The following is a 23,169-nucleotide window of genomic DNA, read 5'->3' as shown; positions in this document are numbered from 1 at the left end:
GGCCTGATAATTGTAAAAAAAAAGAAGAAAAATGTTTGATTATCCAATTTATTGCATTCTTTAAAAGTGTTTCTTGATGATTTTCCAGCCATTATTGTTCAACGGGGTTTCTGGTTGTTACATTACAAACTAGAAATTTACCCTCTTTAGCAGCTGAATATGACGTGCTACATTCTACACTACACTTGGGTAGGAAACATACAATTAGTTTACTAAATTGGTAGAGTGACATGATAGTGTTATGACAGCGATGTATTCGAGCCACACACTAGATACGTTTGTCGTCATTGTTTTACACTAAATTTGTGAGAAGTTAAAAAAACGCAGGAATGTCTGGATGTCGGTCCTTAGATTTAAGGTATGAGTGCAGTTTGCATGGTACAATAGCTCAGTTGGCAGATCCTATCTACCATTCTAATGTTCCAACTGTAGTGTGTCCGAACCCCGAACTGGGTGAACCTTTCCATTAAGGTTTACTTCAGGTATATGTATCCATGTACTGGTCTGCACCATAGATCTATCCATTGACATTCATCATCTACATGTATGTACCAATAACCAGTAACTAATCAAGAAACCCATGCATGTTTAACGTTATAAGATTGCCTTAGTTTCTCTTCTAAATAACATGTATTTATCAAACAGAGAATGATATCATTTTTAAATTGGCCTTCTACAAACCGTCCTTGATATAACCGTGATGCCGCCCATCGTCGATTGTGACTGAAAAGCCTTTGCTGTTTTCAATGTGATTCACGTTTTGAGATGAATTTTCGCCAGCTGGTGGAAAAGTTAACCATGCTGTTTATAGCGCTCGAAAAACATATCATGCTATATTTAGTAACAGGAAAACCCGCTTTGTAAGTTTTTCGTTCTCGTTTTACTGGCACTGCTTTGTCGCTTATACGGAACAGATAATTGCCATCTGCGATCGGAGCTATAAGTGGACTTATTGGAGATTCTCGTGCGGCTCTTTGAAGACGTTGTCTCATCAATACTAAGTGTTGGGTTGTCTTTGTCAGCAACGAAATATGTTTTCGTCGTTTCGTCCTTAGCCTTTGCTGGCTTTGCAGGAGTAGATGTCGTGTTTGATATTTTGTGAGCTTCTTGGGGTCTTAAACGATGAAATGCTGGTTGATTGGTTTGCCTCGATTCACAGTCGGCTGCCCGCAACGCCCAGGTCATTTTAGGGGACAGAAATTTCTGTTTTGTATGGAATGACCTCTTTTCGGGCGCAATATTGTCGCATCCCGAACGGCTTTATCATAGACCTATTGAAGACCTATTGAACCGGAAGTGACGACTCATTAATGTATTGAATAATTTAGTTTAAACCTATTTATTTAAGCTCGATGGCTTGGAAAGCCTACGGCTTATTTGAAACGCTCTCGGGTCCGTTGCCTGGGACTAGAACCAGTACTTGGTGACTATGGGGGAAATCGGAAGAAGGCTCCCACATTGGGGGTCGAACCCGTGACCTCCCGATTGAATAATTTGATCGACGAAAGCATGCCTGTCACATAAAATAAGATAATACATTTTATTAGCAAAGTGCCCATATTAATGTACATTTATACATGTTGTACATGATATAACCCCGTTATTTCGAAGTCGCCGGGATCGTTAATCCAAATACATATGAATACATTTTCGGAAATGAATTAACATTTTCTTAAATAAGCCGCCATGTCTCTCTGAACACCGGCGTTAGCATCACTTAATTGGAAGCGTCTAACATATTTCTTGAATTTGTCAAGGACATTTAAGAACTCACTTCCGCTTGTGCGTTTAGATTTGATGCATTTCCTTTGACTACATTTACTCAGACCTAACGTGACACATTTGTTTGTTACTAAAGAATGCAAAAGTACATAAATACTTAACTAGTTATTATCCGCTTTTGACGACATAATAAAATTAACATACTACGCGCAGACGACAATGTGGAATTATCTACTATTGACGCGCCACGCGCAGACGACAGAGGTGTGAAATTACGCTCAGTGTTTTGCAGTTTTGACTATTAAAGATTGATAATTAGATGCGAATTATAGTGTTGGGACCGACAGAATCACTTCTAATTAACGATTTCTTCGGTTTAATGAAGTTCGATCGGATTAACAATGAAATTTTACATTAAACAAAGATGAACCAAAATCGGGACCCGAAAAATACTTCGAAATAACGGTGACTTCAGATTATCGGCATTCGGAATAACGGTGTTTAAGTTGTAACTATCGATGTTTTGCGTTAACTCAGTGACCCTACTATAACAATAAAACAACAACATTGTTATCAAGCCGTTCTTATGGAAAGTTTGCTCCAGCGTTCGCTGAAAAAAAAACTGCTAACAAACAATGTCAGAGAGGTTTAAGAAAAATCTTGGACTTTCTTCACATATGCAGGGGTGATTCAAAACCAAACAGTGTCTGTCATTTTGGACCGAGTTAAAGGATAACTGTATGCTTGTATTTTTCTTATTCCCAATGACTTTGTGTGGATGTTTACAATTTACCATAACTCTAGATTGGTATTCTTAAGTTATATCTACTGGTGGGATACCAAAAATGGGAAAGCAGATGCATAAATAAAGCAGAACGTCAAGAATTAACACAACGTACAGATATTAGGCATATCCGATTTTAGTTGGCCCAGTGACGTTTATTTGGTTAACCAACAAAGTGTACTTATCCTTTTCGCGTATAAGGTATTTGTCATGAACGTTAATAAAACGCCATATTTTCATTTAACTCTTCAATGATGTTTTTATTTTGAGCATTACATAGCCGATACACATGCATTCAATAATAACACCGATTTACAAGAAAATAAGGTAAACAGAAAACAGTGGTAATTTTCAAAAATAAACAAAAACACTGTCGCCAACGAGACGAATATCTCGGTACCGCGTTGTCAGCTATGTTCAATGACAAATTACACGAGCGTTTGCGGGTCACCATGAATAAAACAAAGTGTCGTTGACATGCGCACTTAGTAATGATGACGTATTTTAAGTTTCAGTTCAATCGGATCAGGAAAGTGGAGGTTTAACGCCCCACAAACTTATATCATTTCTTTCGATTAGACCGACAAAACGAGAGTGACCTCCTTGCAGGTGTATGTAGAGAATAATAGGTTAGTGTTGATTATAGGTTAGGTTTATCATGCGAGGCTTAGAAAACAAAAAGCACGAGCCTTGGCGAGTGCTTTTTCGTTTTCGTGCCGAGCATGATAAACCTGATCTATAATCAACACTTAGCTATTATTCTATTTATACCACTTTTAATTCAGTAAACCTTTTTATTTAAACAAAATTAGTTTAACTGGACAATTTTGCTTGATTTATGACGTCATTTTGTCGAAAAAATGACGTCATTTCGTGCCGTGGTTTATAGAAGAAATTTAATCAACGGGGCTTTAATCAATCGAATTCGCTGTGCGCTTTCAGTGAAAGTTGTGAGAACATACATCACTCAACTCGATAAATAAATATAAGTCAACGGCTAAGCGTTCCTTTATTCGATCATTCGTGCTTGTAATCTTGAGGTTACAATGCTGAGTTGATTATCTCTAACCTAAATACATCGTCCTGAATCTAGGCTGATTCACTCCAAAGATCGACTCTTCGTGTTTAAAGTCTCTCTCATTCGTATGCTTTATAAGAGTTTCACGTCTGGTCGCATACCATATACCTGCCCTTGACGTGTTTGTTAAGTTTTAAATATCATATAACACTATTTGCACTATTTAAAGCAGTTAAATTCGGTTATACAATAGAAGGATTACAAAATCTACCAAACGCAAGGGGTTCTCATATTACTTCGCTACAGTGGGAAGTCGGCATTTATCCCCGGGCGCTTTTCATTCAGAAGTTGTCGACGGAAAGGAGTGGATAGGAGCATGTTTATATTAAAAAAGTGATAGCGCGTAGGTGAGTTTCTAATTTCAATATAAAATGTTATCATAACAATGTTAATCTACTACTAAGTTTTATTAAGTTAAGTACCCTTCTAAGTGTTCTTAATAATAATAATAATAATAATAATAATAATAATAATAATAAAAAGAAGAAGAATAAGAAAAATAATTATAATAATAGTAATACATATTTTTATTTTTATGATTATTACTTTACTTCTTCTTATTATTATTACTACTTTTGTTCTTCTTCTTGTCCTTATTCTTCTTCTTTTTTTGTCTTTTTCTTCTTCTTTTCAACCTCCTTCTTCTTCTTCTTCTTCTTCTTCTTCTTCTTCTTCTTCTTCTTCTTCTTCTTCTTCTTCTTCTTCTTCTTCTTCTTCTTCTTCTTCTTCTTCTCCACCATCTTATTCGTCTGATTAGTATTCTTCTTCTTCTTCTTATTATTATTATTACTGGTAATAGAAGTAGTAATAGTAGAATAGTAGTAATAATAATATTAGTAGTGAAAGTAGTACCAGTAGTAGTAGTAGTAGTAGTAGTAGTAGTAGTAGTAGTAGTAGTAGTAGTAGTAGTAGTAGTAGTAGTAGTAGTAGTAGTAGAAGTAGTAGTAGTAGAAGTAGTAGTAGTAGTAGAAGTAGTAGTAGTAGAAGTAGTAGTAGTAGCAATAGTAGTGGAAGTAGCAGCAGCAGTAGTAGTAGTAGTAGTAGTAGTAGTAGTAGTAGTAGTAGTAGTAGTAGTAGTAGTAGTAGTAGTAGTAGTAGTAGTAGTAGTAGTAGTAGTAGTAGAAGATGTAGTATCAGCAGTAGTATTAATATTATTAGTAGAAGTATTTGTAGTAGTTGTAGTAACGGTAGTAGTAGTAGTAGTAGTAGTAGTAGTAGTAGTAGTAGTAGTAGTAGTAGTAGTAGTAGTAGTAGTAGTAGTAGTAGTAGTAGTAGTAGCAGCAGAAGTAGTAGTAGTAGAAGTAGATGTAGTAGTTGCAGCAGTAGTAGTAGTAGAAGTAGTAGTAGTAGTAGTAGTAGTAGTAGTAGTAGTAGAAGTAGTAGTAGTAGTGGTAGTAGTAGTAGTAGTAGTAGTAGTAGTACTAGTAGTTGTAGTAGTAGTAGTAGTAGTAGTAGTAGTAGTACAAGTAGTAGTAGTAAAAGTAGTAGTAGTAGCAGTAGTAGTAGTATTAGTAGTAGCAGCAGCAGTAGTAGTAGTAGTAGAAGTAGATGTTGTAGTAGCAGCAGCAGTAGTAGTAGTAGTAGTAGTAGTAGTAGTAGTAGTAGTAGTAGTAGTAGTAGTAGTAGTTGTAGTAGTAGTAGTTAGTAGTAGTAGTAGTAGTAGTAGTAGTAGTAGTAGTAGTAGTAGTAGAAGTAGTAGTAGTAAAAGTTGTAGTAGTAGCAGTGGTAGTAGTAGAAGCAGCAGCAGTAGTAGTAGTAGAAGTAGTAGTAGAAGAAGAAGTAGTAGTAGAAGTAGTAGTAGAAGCAGAAGTAGTAGTAGTAGCAGCAGCAGTAGTAGTAGTAGTAGTAGATGTACTAGTAGCAGTAGTAGTAATATTATTATTAGTAGTAGTTGTAGTAGTAGCAGTAGTAGTAGAAGTAGTAGTAGTAGCAACAGTAGTAGTAGTAGTAGTAGTAGTAGTAGTAGTAGAAGTAGTAGTAGTAGTAGTAGAAGTAGTAGTAGTAGTAGAAGTAGAAGTAGTAGTAATAGTAGTAGTAGTAGTAGTAGTAGTAGTAGTAGTAGTAGTAGTAGTAGTAGTTGCAGCAGAAGAAGTAGTAGTAGAAGTAGATGTAGTAATAGCAGCAGTAGTAGTAGTAGTAGTAGTAGTAGTAGTAGTAGGAGTAGTAGTAGTAGTAGTAGTAGTAGTAGTAGTAGTAGTAGTAGTAGTAGTAGTAGTAGTAGTAGTAGTAGTGGTAGTAGTAGTAGTAGTAGTAGTAGTAGTAGTAGTAGTAGTAGTAGTAGTAGTAGTAGTAGAAATTTTCCAACTTCAAAATTGGTTTGGTGCATAGCATTCTTTATATGTAAAAGATAATCTTAAAATTACATTAATAACTTGCAATACACAAAATTTTAGGGTCTTCATCAATAACTTGGTTAAGTCGCGTCCATGGAAACAAACATGTCTTTTTATTTTACACATTAAGCAATCGATAACACCTTACAACAGGGTTTTGTAATGTAACTAACTTGCTATTCACAAAGCGAGGAGTGCCAAATGTAACCCGATAGGTAAAGAATACGCTTATTTAATGTTATGGCTTTATTCAAATACATTTGTTTCATTAAGGACACGACAATCGTCTATGTTTACATAATATTTTGTCGCTTCTGCATACCTTTGTAATTTGATACAGATCTTATCTAGACCTATTGTTGACGTTTGCTGACGACACACACCCGAAACCGAAACATTTGGTATTTTCCGAAAATTAGACAACGCGTCTCGTTTTGTGACTATAATAACCCACATACAAACTATACGATCACAGACATATATAAATTTGGAATGCTTAACTCAACGCATTCTGAATCTTGATAATATATAAAGCACTAGTGTAAAGATAATTTGAAATACAGTATATTGGCTTAGAAAGGATGTTTAATCGAAAAGTTGTAAGTTAAATAATCTGTTTGTTATTAACATTCATCGCATTATTAAATGGAGTTGACTGACTGCATTCAAAGTGCTGAACAAATCTTGGTTAAATTCGAAAAACTACAAACAATGAACTGATTATACACATCATTTGATAAAGGTAAGCTTATATGCGCTTTTGTTATTATTTATTTTTCCTTTAAATATATGTACGTAAAGATCTATCAATAACAGTTTTTATTGATAGATCTTTGAAATGCAATGGACGAAATATTTATTTGTCGTTGTAAGTAAACCTACACATAGAAAATGCACTGCTCTCTAATTTCGGCATAATGCGACTGATGAATGAAAACAAATCTTAACAGTTGATATCCACATTTGAAGGACTACAAAATGTATCCGTCTTAAAATAACATTTTAGTTCGACTGTTCACTGAACAATCCGAGCTATACAACTCACCTAAATATCGGCGTCAGTGTCCGCGTAACGCTCTTGATAAAGTAACCGAGCAAAACATCCATATTAATGTTTCTGCTAACATAGAGGTCCGAGCATGTTACCATGAATTTGCCCAACATTTTCAGCGGAATAATTTCGAAATAAAAACATGCTTTGTGCATTATTTCTTCTCATGTAATGTCTGTGTTGCTTTATTTCATCATGATTGAACGAAACAATATTGAAAAGTCGTTCCTGCTATATTCAGGTTGGAGACAATGGAAGACGAACATGATACGAACAAGAGGACGGTATCTTGTCTGCCTGGTATGCCGGCATTGCCTCGTGAAACAGGAACAAGGAACAAGGTTCGTGTTTTGAGATGAATTCATCCATGCATGATTTTCTTTTTTAGCAAGACATCCGGTTGATTTCCTCTTTATAAAGATGTTCATAACCATGCACTTTTTCCGCAGCAAATCACGGGCAAACCCAAATATTAGTTGCGGAGACAGTATGCACGTGCTTGTTTGTTTGGTAACGAAAATTATGCCACATGAATTATTATTTCATAGTTTTAGCGGCCCAATAGAACACTATTTGCAGTACTAAATTTATATTTATGATAACAAATGTCCACGTTTGGAAAATACGTTCTTGATTTTCGACTTGAAAATGGTTTCTATACGTCGTGCGTCGCACGCTATTTTGCATATAGACGTAACGTCGATTTAATGACGTTCCTGGACCCGGTTGCTCAAAACTCAAACGGCAAGTTAAGCAAACAGCCGTTAATTTTGGATCAAGTTATTTATGTGACTTAACTGTTAACCCTTAAATATATTATGTTAATTGTAAACATATTTGTTTGCTCGAATTAATTGAAAATGTTTGATAATAGCATTGCTTTTAAAATTAATTTTATTTGGTTCTGAAGTTAACAGACTGTTACCTTAACTGGCCGTTAAAGTTTTGAGCAACCGGGCCGATGCATATCTACGCATTTTGCGGACGCCAAAAGATCAACAACTTGTTGGACATGATATTATTTTATTTATTTTTAGACTGTACATTTTACAGTTTGATGCATCATTAACAATTCCATTGTTAATTATAAAAATGGATCAAATAAAAATGTATTAACAGTAAAACAACCTCGGTTTTGTCAGTAAGTAATTGGCCAAGAGTACTCGCTACTTTTCCGTATATTTATACAAGTTATTTTTTCGGCGATGTAAACAGCACGCAAGATACATCAGTAAATAAAACAAATAATGCTATTTACTTCTGTTATAAATATTATTATTATTATTATATTGTGCACCGATAGCTGTGGGGAAATACGTGGGATTGAACTAAGTTGCGAGTTTGCATTTTCTATGCAGCTCGCGGGACTGCTTTCATTTAAATACTTTAGTTAAAACGGTAGTTTTCCATCTTCGTTTAATTAAGAAATAATCGACGGGTTACTGTTGGTTATTGCGGTTATAACCAACGGTATGAAGTTCCGATGCGTAGGAATTTAACCACGAGGGCGTAGCCCGAGTGGTTTGATAACAAGCATCGGAACGACATACCGTTGGTTATTACCGCAATAGACAACGCTTACACGTCGATTATTTCGATTCTAACACGATTTCATCTATAAGTTATCCTCGATTTAAAGGAATTATATTAACCAAACGTCCTCCACTTTTCCGCGAAAACATGACGTCACCACAACAATTATGACGTCGTCTTCATTCATAAACAGTGCGCGGACAATCAAAGTGACGTCATACTTATCTCCGTTGGTATATCTGGGTAATAACCCACGGTAGTTTTCCTTCATTGTATATAGAAAACAAGTCACGTGCCGTGGTAGAATTAAGAAATAATCGACGGGTCACCGTTGGTTATTGCGGTAATAACCAACGGTATGGAGTTCCGATGCGTAGGAATTAAACCACGAGGGCGTATCCCGAGTGGTTTGATAACAAGCATCGGAACGACATACCGTTGGTTATTACCGCAATAACCAACGGTTACCCGTGGATTATTTCGATTCTAACACGATTTCATTAATAAGTTATCCGCGATTTAAAGGTTATAAATGAGAATTATATTAATCGAACGTCCTCCACTTTTCCGCGAAAACGTGACGTCACAACAACAATTACAATCAAATGACGTCGTCTTCATTCATAAAATGTGCGCGGACAATCAAAGTGACGTCACTTTAAACAACCGTTGGTATATCGGTGTAATAACCAACAGATGTTTTCCTTCTTTGTATATAGAAAACAAGTAACGTGCCGTGGTAGAATCATTATTACACGTCAGTAAATCGTAAAACGCGTCTATGAAACAATATTTAAAGTATTTTAACAGGATCTTCAGAAAGATAAATATTTACTGCGTTCATTTCCAAAACGGATGTATAATACATTTTATTCACGCCGTGTTTCAAAGTATTTCCGAGTTTAGTTAAAACAATGGACAGCATTGAAAGTACTTCATTTCAAAATACAAAATCTTAAGAATGACTGATAGAAAACAATAAACAGTTCCCTATGTATAGTGGCAGCATGTACAGAGTTCTTGGGAGGTAACCAATGGGTCAAAAAATAAAGATGTGGTATTTAATGGTGTTAAACTTGTTTTTGTTAATTACACGTGGGTATAATTGTAAAGCTAAGTAAGAAGCATACTCATTAATTAGATTAATTAAATACTAACGATGGCGCACTAATTTAGAAAAGTGCGCAATTTTCACAAACGAACACCGGATCTGCAAATATCTTTCCATTTTAAATATACAACATTATCATTAACATATGATATACATACAAATTTATAGAACTAGGTTAGAGGCTCTCACGCCTCCCATCACAAATTTCAGTTAATAAAAATAGGTACGATTATTTGAGTCGTGTTCTGAGAAAACTGGGCTTAATGCATGTGCGTAAAGTGTCGTCCCAGATTAGCCTGTGCAGTCCGCCTAAACATTATTTTCGGTAAGGAGGGACTTCCTTGAAACTAAAAATACCATAAAAGCGGAAAGTAACGTCCGTTATAAGCCTGTGCGGAATGCACATGCTAATCTGGGATGACACTTTACGCACATGAATTAAACCCAGTTTTCTCAGAACGCGACTCATTTAATAAACCTACAGTACAGCTTGTTATCTCTTACAAGAATTAACTGACGTGGCAGTGAAGAAAATATGCACAATGTTACAATTTAATATTAATCCATTGGCCGATTATATCAATGTAAATACACCTGTCGTACATCTGTGCTATGCACATACAACAGTAACAGGACTGCAGTCTGATCATTAGTTGGTTTGAGTTTCCGTGTACAGATTGTATGCTGTGAACCTTCCGGTTGTCCTTGACCGCTCGAACTTTGCCACTGCTGAGATTTCTGTCAATATCGTCTTTTGCTACATAAAAAAAATCTTTGTTTTAATGTTACTTTGTCATGTCTAGATTTAAAAGAAGACGTTTCTGGATATTTAAAAGATGTGCTTAAGAAATGATGGAAGTCCTTTGCTGTATGGATGGTGCACTCGCGTCTTATGGTTGACATGTGGGCTTTGGTTTTTACATGGGAACCAGCCGCGTCTTGCTCGCCTTTACCGTGACTTATTTCGAACTAATTCCTCTGACAATGGATACCAAAATTTTCATAACTAATTTTTATATCGTTCATGCAGAACCTTGATTTATATTGTCCACTGCACCCGTCACTAATTTCGTGAATAAAATCTATTTGATATTCTAGATCATGTTTTAAATTATTGATGATTGTTTTACGGACGTGATGTACCGAGTCTCTGTCGTGAGTATTTTCCTCAAAAATGCAGAATATGTATTCTTTTTATTATATTGTTATCGTTCAAACGATCATGACTGGTTTTATGCCTGTATAAAATAGTTACATGTATAGCAATTTCATTTCTCCCGAAATGCTCGGACTGGATTTCATCCTGCATTTCACATGTGAAGTCCTCGGCATAGTCGTGTATCATCACAATCTGATTATTTGGTAAGTGTGACGTGATGTTTTTTAATTGTTCTTTTTGCCAGGTAGCTGGGAATTGATGTATAGGAAACCCTTGTAATATATCCTTGAAATATGACCAGAATTCAAAGCGAGTGGTATTGACGGACATCATTCTTAGTTTTGTAATTTCTCTTCCCTGTCTGTCATTTCTACCTGCACCTATGCTTTCATATTTTTGCCATGTTAAAGTGTCAGTGTCGCTCAATTCTGCAGCATATTAGTTCAGTAAATGCACTCCACATGTTATACAGTTTCTATTTAAACACTCAATTTTGTGCAACTGTTCCTCGTGGTCTCCTACACCGATAGTAGGATACAATGTCTCTTGTAATAAATCATCCAGTGTATTCCAAACGGTGTATTCTTCTGCTAAATTGTATTCTTCTATAATTCTTTTTCGCATCAATTTTGCGCTTTTAAACAAACTGTTCACTTCTACATGTTTACGACAAAGACATGTAATGCGATCTTTTTTCGTGGCTGATTTAATAAAATACGGCTTACATGACTCGAAACTCCTCTGGCCTATTTTGACATCCGGGTTCTTTTTCATGAACTGCTTATAAACATTGAATTGAGTCGTAGTAAGAACATGTTTGACATTTTCTGCATATTTATTTTTCGAAATTCTCTGCCTAACAACTGTCTTCTTATCGTTAACTGGCTGGCTGTTTTCAATCCAAAACTGTCTTGCCTTCTCTTTAAGTTCTTCAGAGAGTTTATCCTTTCTTGGTTTTCGTGTTATCCATTTTGTATTCATATCATGTTGATATAAATTTGTTTGTTTCTGTTAAGGCACTTATTTATTGTCCTCCTATCTAATTTAGTGTATTAAGAGAGGGCAGATTTTAACTTTTCACTTTCAATTGTGTTTCCTACAATGAAACTCGCCGCCTGTTTAGCGCTGACCCTTTTCTCGGTGGGCGATGTTTTATCAATTGCCGACGAAATAGACGACGATACATCTGCTAAAAGCGCATGCCACTTTATTTCTTGTTTTGTTTTCGCTTGGTTGTACAACTTGTTTGAATTGCAGACATCTTCTTGTTGTTTTAGAAACCAGACTTGATGAATCAATTAGTGATTGCAAGATTGCTGCACGCCTCTGTGGTGAGAAGGGGGTTATTGTATCTTTAAGTGTTGTTAAAGCCCTACATTTCTGCATCCGGTTTTGAAATGGAGTTTGATTTGTTAGAGATTCGCTAGAAATGTTTGTGTCTGCATTTATTTCTCTCTTTCTCTGAATGTAGCGTTTCATACGTTCCTTTGCGAGAAACCTATCGCTTTCACGTTTTCTTTCAATTGATCTGTTTCTATGTTTCTGAACTCTTGACCTATTAATAGCCCTTTTCTTTTCGCGATACCATTCTCGCCTTTCTGAACTACTTTGCAATGGAGGAGGTTTTTCCGATACCTGTAAATAAAATAGCATACATAAATTTTCTATTAATTACGGAATCCGGATAGTGTCATCTATAATTTGGCCCTTCTTTCATCAAGGGCGGCACTCAAAGCGATACACGATATTACGCGCGACAGTCGCGGCGACGCACGATATTTGCGCGACAGTCGCGGCGATGCAACATATTTTGCGCGACAGTCGCGGCGACGCACGATATATTTAACACTATATATCGCCCTTGTGTAGGTAGCCCAAAAGGCGATATATCGTGTTAAATATATCATGCGTCGCCGCGACTGTCGCGCAAAATATCGTGCGTCACCTCGACTGTCGCGCAAAATATCGTGCGTCGCCGCGACTGTCGCTTACAATATCGTGCGTCGCCGGGACTTTTGCACAAAATATCGTGTATCGCTTCGTGTGTCGTGTCTCGCGTTCAAAGGGCGACGCACGAATCACGAAGCGACGCACGATATTTTGCGCGACAGTCGCGGCGACGCACGATATTGTATTATTCAAATATCGCCCATATTATCCGAATCTCGTGTATTGCGGTCTAATTTCACGCGATATTTGTACTGCTCAAATATCGCTGTAATAATATCGCCTGTCGACTGTCGCGTTTTCAAAAAGTTGGAATGCGACAGTTGCCCTTTTATATGTGATATATCGTCCTTTGAACACGACCGTCGCACTTTACGAGCGCGACCGTCGCCATTTATGAACGCGACCGTCGCCCTTTTATATGTTCCTATAAGGTTAATCGTTTGAGAGCAAATAGAGAGAGATCTCATTTCGATTATTTAGTACACATATATTTTTGTTAATGTGATAATTTCTGCATCAATTATAACAAAATAGTTTGAATGTTTTCAACTATATAACATTTTTTAAATGTGTACTCCATCTGAGTTTCGCATGATTTAAAAAAAAATATTTTTTTAATGCCGGACAAAGCTTTCTGCTGAAACATGGCGGACATACGCGTGTGCTTCGCCCATATTCGAACCAGGGTCTCTACATTAGACGGCGCTAAGTGCGCTAACTACTGATCTGCGGAGGCATACTATAGCTATAGTTACATGTGCTCTATGTCAGGAATTCACGTGATTAAGGCCCTAGTGCATTTGTTTGACCTTTTATACTAATTACTATGCAGAACAATGTACAATGCCTTGCTTGGGTGAGGTAAATTAACTTTATGAAATAAAGAACTAGTCTTAAGTCTACATTAAACGCACATAATAAAAGTTTTAACGTTTAGTGTTTGAGGACCGAATAGCATTGAACGCATGTACGTGTATTATGCAATCATTAGTTATAGGCTGCTTATAACAAGGAACTTACCAGCGATGAACTATTCATATTCGACTTTCAATCTTCTACCGCTTCATTGATTTATACTCGGGGAAAATGTGTTAACTTGTACCCATGTGCCTGTAAATAAAAATAAAATAAAATGCTCTGTTCTAGATAACGTCTTTTTATTTAAAACGTTACACCGTTCAATCGGACATTTTACGCCGTCATGGCCGTGTATGTAATTTTTCTAAAGTATGCTGCTTCCGCATAATTATATTTAAAGAATATAAAATTGGTGTCTCCAGAAAACAGATTTAATGCACATTTAGTTAATTGTAAGCATGAAAAATGAAATTTAATTATTAATAAAATATAATGGAGAAACGGTGCTATAAAACCCACAATTTACGTCACTTTTTCTGTTTGTAATTTTTTAAAATTCTTCTGTGCGTTAATTTTAAGTATTGATTATAAATAAATACATGTTTGCATTTGTGATTCCATGCACTTTTACATAGTTTAAGATTTGCTAATTTTCAGTTTAAACAAGAATGACAGGGAAATACACTACCCGGATGATGAACGTAACATCGGTATCAGCGTTTATTTTGTTGTTGTTTACGCTGCATGAAAACGGAAATGACGTCAAAAAAGAGAACGTTGAAATTGGTGGCAAATTTTAACGTTGTCTGTTTTTTTTGCGATGAAATAACGTCAAAATTGACAAAATTATCGTCGAAAACACAAGGGCCACCGGAGTATTTTGTTACGCGTAACGTTGCATTTGTTTCATATTTTGACATAAGAATATGGTTTAATTATATCATTTTTAGTATAGAAATAACATGGAAACATCTAAAATTGTTCACAATTGAAATGTTAGGACAATAAAATTGGTAAAATTGGTTTCTGTTGGTTACCGATAATTTTCATGATTTTAATTATAGCAATTACACTAAAAGTCGCGATTGTGCAAAATAGCGTGCGACGTACGATGTACTTATAAATTGATACGAGGTCATTTGGAATGTTTATGTTTTATTGACCCTATTGAAACGAATCGACTGTATGGGCGGATTATGCGTTATGATTTATTTACAGAGGTTAAAATACTTCATTAATTATCAATTGTACTGATATATTTCTTCAAGGTACTTGTTCCAAGTTCGAAACTCAATCTTTGTGCTAGAAAGGCTAGTATTAATTTGGATCTGAAGAGGCGGTCGAAAAACAGTCGGGATCGACTTCTTGTTACATACTTGCAGGTAACACACTATGCTTTTTTAATGATGAAATTAATTATACATAACCATTATAAAGCTTATCGGTGCGTGAGCAACATTTATGTTTGATATCTAGAACGAGGGCATTGGCCCTATACTAATTAGGACTAGAGTCGTCATAGTTATGTCAACCAAGACTTCGTTTACTCGTCAGTTTCTGTTTTCAGAAACTCATTGAACTAGATGATTGTGAAGACAATTAGATATTTATTTAAAACCAATCGAATAATATGTGCACTCTTATAGGTTTAATAGGTGTAATCATTAACTGCCTTCGCATCCAACCGACATTAGAACTGACATACCGTTCTTTTATTTGTGGAATATTACAACAAGTTTGAAATTGTCAATTTGTGAATTAAGGCCTTTAAAATTATATTTTTTATAACACTGATGGTGATTTAATAATCATAACAAACGCAGTGCTGAATTAAAAGTTTTTTCATCCAGATTCCAGAGCACTTCACTGCTTTGTCGATCCGGCTATCGGAAGTACTCGATGTTATTGGAGCCGGGAAATTCACCGTAATGGAGAGGAGAGAAACATTCTTGCTGAGGGAGAGCATAATGACGATAACAATGTCACTAACGGGGCTTAAATCTGAGTGTTTTCATTTTGGGAGTCAATCAGAAGGTACCACCACTCCTGGTCTCAATTCTGATATCGATTTTCTAGAAAGTTATTACCATACAAACATAATGACAAACTGGAGAGACTTGAAGACTGGGATGCGTAACCTTCTGATGCTTCATGACGACCACACTCCGCCGCAACAGTACTTGCTTCAGGTCATCAGGCGAGACACACCGGAGCTGGAGACACGACTGTATGATGAAAGGTATGTGAGGAAAGATTCTGGGCAAGTACTGCTTAGCTCAGAACAAATGAAAAAGCAAACAGAGCAGATATTTTCTGAAGGTAAAGGAAAGATAATAAAACATGGACCTTCTGTGAGTGCTGTACCCAACTGGGATATTGTAAACGCATTTCACGTTTGCCACCCTCTTCCTGAAATACAACACTGGATAGACAGATGCAGAGGTAGAGACTGGCCGCCTGCCCAATTACTTGAGGCTGCACAAGTAGCTCCGTGTTTCCTGGTACCAGCCGGTCATCCTGATAGTGATTACAACCGGGAAGAATGGCGACTGTCTCCGAACCTTATCGAACGAATGTTGATGTTTAGTTTTAGTATGACACAAATTAAATGTTATATTGTTTTAAAATTAATTAAACAATCCTTATTTAGTAAAATGGTGGGTGATTTTACCACAAGTTTTCATTGTAAAACTGTAATGTTTTACGTCATAGAGAGAACACACCCTTCTCTGTGGAAGGAACATAACCTAATGTTCTTACTTCTACAATGTTTACAAGTATTTAGAAAGTGGCTGCGATTAAGAAAATTCCCTCATTATATCATAGAAGGAGTGAACTTGTTCGATGGGAAAATTTCTTTCGCGCAGCAGAGTCGCCTTTTACAGTACGTGGAATACTTGATAAAGACCGACATGCAAGATTTATTTTATATAGATATAGATACATTAGGATATCGGCTACAAGGGTGTGATATACGGCACATTGGACAAGCTGGGGAAGTGCTAGGTTGTGTAGGCATACATAACATTATCAGTTTATCACTGATGTTTGAGCGCTTGGCGATGTTTCTTGGTCAATTAAGATTTATAACATATAAGGTAGAACATTCGAATACAATCTTCGAGCAAGATATAAACTGTAAATTACGCAAATGTTTTGAATATTACACGAATGCCAAATTGAAATCAGCTGCTTTAAAATTAATTAACCACCTGTTCGCATTATACAATTCAATGCAATCATCTAAATATTTGCGACAACAAAACCATGCTTTCAGCGAAATTATAAGGCGTTTCAAATATTCTTTAAAAACGGATGTAGCTTCAAGTCGCTTAAAGTTAGCGTCTGTGCTTTACTGTTTCGGGCATCTTCAAGCTGCAGTTAAAGTGTTGGATGACGTAGAGAGGAGGTATCATAGCAAGGTAAAGGCTGTGTGTGGATGTAGAGAAATAGAAGGACAAAGTGATCTCCAGGTGTTTGCTAACATGATATCAGATAATTGTGACAACGTATTATGTGAACGACCATTCGCATTCTGTGTCAAGTTTGTTAGAGAAGAAGCGTACTGCGCTCCATACATACTGCGGTTTGAAATGAAGCGCAACATGACCGAAGAAGAAGTTTCGCAGAGAAATTTCGTTGATAAAGAATGGATGGATTACGCTGAGGTAGACGCTCTTCCTTTCCTTCACTATCTACAGTATCTTACGTATGGAGGACTCGGTAAACGCGACAAACAGCTACATGCGCTTGGAATTCTCGAATCTTATTTATGTGATCGAAGAAATGGAATCAACATATACCACAATGAGACAGCGCTCAATTTGCTTGGACACTGCTATGAAATGGAAGGAGACTATGAAGGGGCATTACATTACTATTGGGAGTCGTTGAGTTGGAACCGAACGAACAATGCTGCTAACTGGCACATACAGCGTGTGCGTCGTCTGATAAGTACTTAACAATGAAAATGACATTTTGTGAAAATACAAAATACCTTAGAAAATAATTTATTGAGATAGCCACGGTGTTGTCAGCGTATTCTCTTAGTTTAATTTTTTTAATTTTATGTACTATTAAACATCACATTTTCCCAGAACATACTAAGTGCACGGATATTGTAAAATATTAAAATCGTACACTTTATTCTATTACGTTTGCATTAGTATGGAAAACGATCGTTCCGTGATATTGCAATAGATACTTCTAATTAAGTGTAGATTTACTTTTTGTAGCTAGTTTAAGAAAACCTGTACCAATAGATTATGTGTTTTCATGCCAAGAAATAAATCATATCTGGGACTCTGTTTATTAGCTCAATATTTTCGGTCTTAAAAAACAAGTCAAACAACACGATTAACATCAAAACACGATACATTTGAACATAAAAAATAACGTCTGTCATGCACATAAACACATGACGTTAATGTTCTGCGCGTGACAGCTTTATCCCGAAAGTGCCGAAATTAAGCTCATTTTACTCATTGTGTGTTTTCTTTCGATAATTGTATTAATTAAATGATGAAATAAAACATAAACTGATCGCATGTATCATATACATATGTACACTAATTAGTATTTATATAATAAACGTGAGGTTCAGACGGCAAAAGCAGCCTCAACCATAATCCCTAAATAGTATACATGTTTGTTATGTTATAGTTTGTTCAGAGTAAAACAAAATTTAGTTGAACAATGAAAGTTTTTCTAATTTTACAATAATCAAAATCGCAAAATCTTTCTCTCAGCAACATCAATCTTCCAGTTTATGTTACGTTTTATTCAAAATTTAGAAAGCATGTAAGAAATGTCAAAACATTTGTTAGCCGTAAATCCATAGAACCATTAAAAAAGCTAACCTCATGCTTAACCGATGCACAGAGTGTTATATTTGTCCCACATGACCGCATGTGACGCTTCTCAACTAACCTGTGTATTTTCACGCGGTTTAAGACAGGAAGTACTTTTGTTTCATTTTTTGAAAACTCGTTCACATTTACACCTAACATTTGCAAATAAATTCCTTTATGTCGAAAACAGTGGACAAAAACAGCGAAAGTTATCGATGATCGTCATTATTTTACCAAAAAAATAAAAAAATCATGTGTGAGCATAAAATACAAAGATAACTGGTATAAATAATATTTGAGCCACTCGTGAAAATATTATTTTCTATATTCATTCGTGATTTAAAATCTTTCAGCGAATACAACACATATTTTCTATTAAATACGTTTAAAGATTTTATCGATTACTTGTGAACAAAGCGGCATTGGTAAATACATAGTTTAACACCTAACGCATTAATAATTAAAGGGGAAACTACAAACAACTAAGAACGAGTATCAATCCGTACACGCTGAATAACTGAGAAGGTGGCGCGCACGAAAATTTAAAAGAAAATGTGTTCGACGTCAGGACCGAGAAAAAAAGATAGCCGCACAAAAGCAACGCCAGATGAGACGACCCCCATGCCCACTGCTACGATATCTCTTCTCTTCGGACAGTTACCGCAACCAGCTCTGCCGCCATATAGATGAAAACACATGGGCAATTAGAAGGCTACACGGCGACGCACTTAAAAAGTTAACAAATTACTTACACATGGATTGAATTAATCACAATTTATGTCCATGGTAGATGTGAAAAGTAAACATTATGTGTCATTAACCAAATTAATGGGATTGATTGAACTAAATTTATCTGCAACATATCTTTGTATAGTGTGCTTCCCAAAGTCCATCTCCATCTGAATATAGTTGTTGCTTGTTCATACAGCAAATGTTAATGTTGGTTTTGGATACACAAGCACAAATACATAGACAAGATTACACGGAATGCATGAACATTAATGCTTATTAATATTAAATAACTGACCGAAATATAAATATAAGATGCAATCAAAAGAAAAACGTAAAATGGTGTTACCAGAAACTAAACCTAACTTTCACTGTAGTTAATATAAGGAAACAACCCTGCAATTAAGGGATCAATATCATGGTTTTGTGCACCATTAAATGTTAGCTGTGATGGGTCGTACTAGAAATATATATTAATAGAGGTCAAACATTTGTCATTATAAACAAAAACTTATCAGGGATGACATTCTACGCACATGCATTAAACCCCATTCCCAGAACGAATGCAATAACGTTATTTTTCTTTTCTAAACTATGACACGGTAATTGTTTTTTGGAAGGTAATAAAGGGACGTTTCTTTTCATAATGTAGTTTTGATTATGAGCACGTCCGTAAAGGATGTCCGCCTGTACCGTATCAGATTACTCCGTATACATGTATACTACAAGTCTTCTTAGTAAACAAAATCGTTTAGGCGAGACATTACATCGTGTGTGGAGTTAAACCCTTCAAAAGAACAAAACAAAATGCGTGTGTCCCTCATGTCTCTCTGATGTGTACTAAAACCTTAACTTCCACGGATCAACTTGACTTATGTTAAACTTACATATTCGTCGAGGATCAGGTACGAATTCTGCATCTGAAGCCGAAAACGTATAAACATGAAAGCCAAGTCGAACGGATTATAAACTCGTGTACCGCAAGAACGTTACATCTCCAAGATAGAACCGTCAACCTAATATAATATCGCTATACCTCTAACGTTTGAGCGCATAACTGGTTTATCGGGCTTAGCAAGCTCGAATCCCAGTCCGACCGCATACCTTGTACGGGGATTTGTGTTGATAAAATTATGCGGTCGCTACACCCCCCACACCCTTTTCCACTGATTTTAGGCAGGCATTTGTGAGAAACTGTTATATGTTCTGGTTAACCACTTAATTAAGCTAATGATTCCATGAAACGTGTAAGTTCGGGCAGCCGAATGCGGACGGGCAAAAAGAATAATCAAAACCAAACAAACATAACGCGCGCACCTTTTCGTTGGATTCTGGCACCAAGCATTCGACATCTTTGTGTCTTATGAGAAATTCGTCAAACTCCGCGTTGGTGATGACAAAGGATTCTGCCCGTCTCAGTGCATCCCGACCGGTGTTTTCGCCGTCTATAAGAAGGCACTGAAATACCTGGGGAGTAGGAAAACGACATAATTAGTCTTTATTGCATCACTTGATCACATTTATTGCAAAGATTCAGCAAAAAGTAAAGTTAAGATTCAGCAGCAAGTTAAGTTGATGGTGACACTTAAATAATGTATTTTTCCTAGCTACGCAGGTGTAAACAGGAAACGGTAGCATCAACAAAAATGCTTACTTATGTGTATAACCTTAAATACACAATCCCAATACAGGTTATAATTATATTATAAATAAACTTAATGGAAATACCTATGTATTTATCAAGTCTAATGTTAAGCGGAAATCATATGCCAATCTAACTATTGCGCGGGAAACTGTTTTTTTCTATTTTTATCGATGGTGGCCTAGACCTTGAACCCACCCACCTTAAATACACAATCCCAAGCCATGTAATAATTATATTATAAATACAAGTTAATGGAAATACCTATGTATTTATCAAGTCTAATATTAAGCGGAAATCATATGCCTATTTTCAGATAGATAACCTTGATACCCATATACCTTTTATATAATCGGAAGCAATGTATTAGGTATTTCCATTAAGTTTATTTATAATATAATTATAACCTGTATTGGGATTGTACATAGAAAGTTTATAAATTCAGCGATTAAATGATAAATTATTATCGAACAATTATTATCATCGGTGCATTACTTTATTATCGGCGCACAGTCTTCGCACAGATTAGAGTATTATCCATAAATTATTAATCATCATCCGTGTATTACCTTATAATCGGCGCACAGTCTCCGCATGCTTATCGATAAATTATTGTTAATCATCAGTGTATTACCTTATAATCGGCGTACAGTCTTCGCATTCTTATCGATAAATTATTGTTTATCATCAGTGTATTACCTTATAATCGACGCACATTCTTCGCATTATTATCGATAAATTATTGTTTCTTATCAGTGTATTACCTTATAATCGACGCACAGTCTTCGCACGGATCGAAGACTTATCAGATGACGTTTCTGTCCTTGCTGTCGACCGATCTTCTCATTTGTATCGGCATCAAAGCTGTCGCACGAGACAGCCAAAATGTCTAAAAACTAATCTGAAGACACATTTTACGGGAATTAGGAAATCGGAGCTTCATGCATGTGCGTAAAGTGTCGTCCCAGATAAGCTGTAAAGTCCGCACAGTCTAATAAGGGACGACACTTTCCGACTAAACTGGATTTTTGCTAAGAAGAGACTTCCCTCCAACAAAAAATACCACAAAAGCGGAGAGTGTCGTCCATGATTAGCATGTGCGGACTGCAATAACCCCGTTTTTCTAGAGCAGTGCTCATATTTAAGAAACAGTTGCCTTTCGGATACACATGAAGAAAATAACGGTTTAAAGTTCGTAAGACCGTCTTTCGTATAACTACGCAACAGAATATAAAACTCAGTTTATTATACTAAAACATAAAGCTAACGTTTTAGGTTGCATATATATACAAAATTTGACAAAAATTTATTTCGGCACTACTACTTGCACGTTTAATTTTATGTTATTTCAATTGAGAACCGCATTTTTAAGTTGTGGAATTTACTTTGTATTGTTTGTTGCGAGTATAACAACGAGTTTATTAAGCATATTAAAAAAAAAACTAGGCATGAATCATTATCTCAAATGAACGTGATTTTACACATCGCTATCGACATATTTGATTAAAAAAGTTATCATTTGACAAGCAAATGTAATCGGTGTCGATAAAGGTAAATTAAGATATAAACAGACGCTTAAAAAATCGTCCAATGATTAAAGCCAAAAATACAGATAGACCTACAGACAAACATTCAGACGCACGCACGGACGGACAGCTAAGCATTAAAACAGAATACCTCATAAACCGTTCAATCTAAAAATGTGTCACTTTACTTATCTGTTCACACACACGCTCTTTCTAAAGTCTCATTCTTTTATCATACTTGTACGACACATTTTTGCGAACATGACTAAGATATAGCTCACATAATGGTGACGCACTCGATATTACTCTAATAGCACATTTTTGTTTTGCAAAAAAAGAAAAAAAATGTTTCCACTATCATCGACACAATTTTTGGGTAGGTATCGGTCGGCTGAACTTGTTTTCTTCGTTTACGTTCTTAACAATTCCAAATTTAACAAGAATATACATTGCCTTGCAGAAACCATCGCTATTTAACATTATTTTGTATTTTTAATAGTCTTAATTTAGTTAGCTTCAGTTAATTTCACGTTAATTTAGTTTTTATGATCGCACGAAGCAAACATGATCGCAAAATTTTAAGTAATTTACCCGGTAGGGAATTTAGCAAAATTACCGAAGACTCAACCTGGTATACAACGATAAAATTACGGGTCGGCGCGTAATAAGTAGGTTCGGTTGGGTTAGCGGAAACAAACAACTTGTTTATGCATTAAGGCTTACATTGCGATAAGGCCTACTATCGGAATGTTTAGAATTACTAGTTTTGGCCTAGGTTTGTTAACAAAGCCGATATGGATATTACTGCATGATAAACAGTTATTGTTTACAAGTTATTAAAGC

General features: G+C 35.8%; 2 protein-coding genes and 2 long non-coding RNA genes across 19 annotated transcripts in view; 2 read left to right on the top strand and 2 right to left on the bottom strand.

The window, feature by feature from the left end:
* The window catches only part of LOC127856496 (uncharacterized), a 365,893-nt gene extending 347,776 nt beyond the window's left edge, over positions 1-18,117 (top strand). For all 8 annotated transcript variants that reach the window (XM_052392751.1, XM_052392753.1, XM_052392752.1 and 5 more), the window contains one exon: positions 16,989-18,117. In XM_052392751.1, the coding sequence (XP_052248711.1) occupies positions 16,989-17,541 (553 nt within the window). In that variant the 3' untranslated portion in view covers positions 17,542-18,117. The remainder of the gene's footprint in view (positions 1-16,988) is intronic.
* LOC127856501 (uncharacterized) overlaps positions 1-23,169 on the bottom strand; it is a 405,251-nt gene that overhangs the window by 308,338 nt on the left and 73,744 nt on the right. The window lies entirely within an intron of this gene.
* Positions 3,377-15,555, top strand: LOC127856535 (uncharacterized). 2 transcript variants are annotated; one of them, XR_008038102.1, is made up of 4 exons: positions 3,377-3,931; positions 7,210-7,309; positions 14,848-14,961; positions 15,430-15,555. It is a non-coding gene; the product is annotated as an uncharacterized LOC127856535 (long non-coding RNA). The 2 variants fall into 2 exon arrangements; XR_008038103.1 differs by lacking the exon at positions 3,377-3,931 and adding an exon at positions 6,202-6,516.
* On the bottom strand, positions 12,302-14,324 carry LOC127856525 (uncharacterized). Its single transcript, XR_008038092.1, has 3 exons — positions 14,268-14,324; positions 13,742-13,831; positions 12,302-12,406 (listed from the first exon to the last, which is right to left on the bottom strand). It is a non-coding gene; the product is annotated as an uncharacterized LOC127856525 (long non-coding RNA).

Source organism: Dreissena polymorpha, chromosome 13 (genome assembly GCF_020536995.1).
Source record: "Dreissena polymorpha isolate Duluth1 chromosome 13, UMN_Dpol_1.0, whole genome shotgun sequence".
In the NCBI taxonomy this organism is placed as follows: Eukaryota; Metazoa; Mollusca; class Bivalvia; order Myida; family Dreissenidae; genus Dreissena; species Dreissena polymorpha.
The sequence above is the reverse complement of the archived record's forward strand: the minus strand, read 5'-3'. Positions and strand labels throughout refer to the sequence as shown.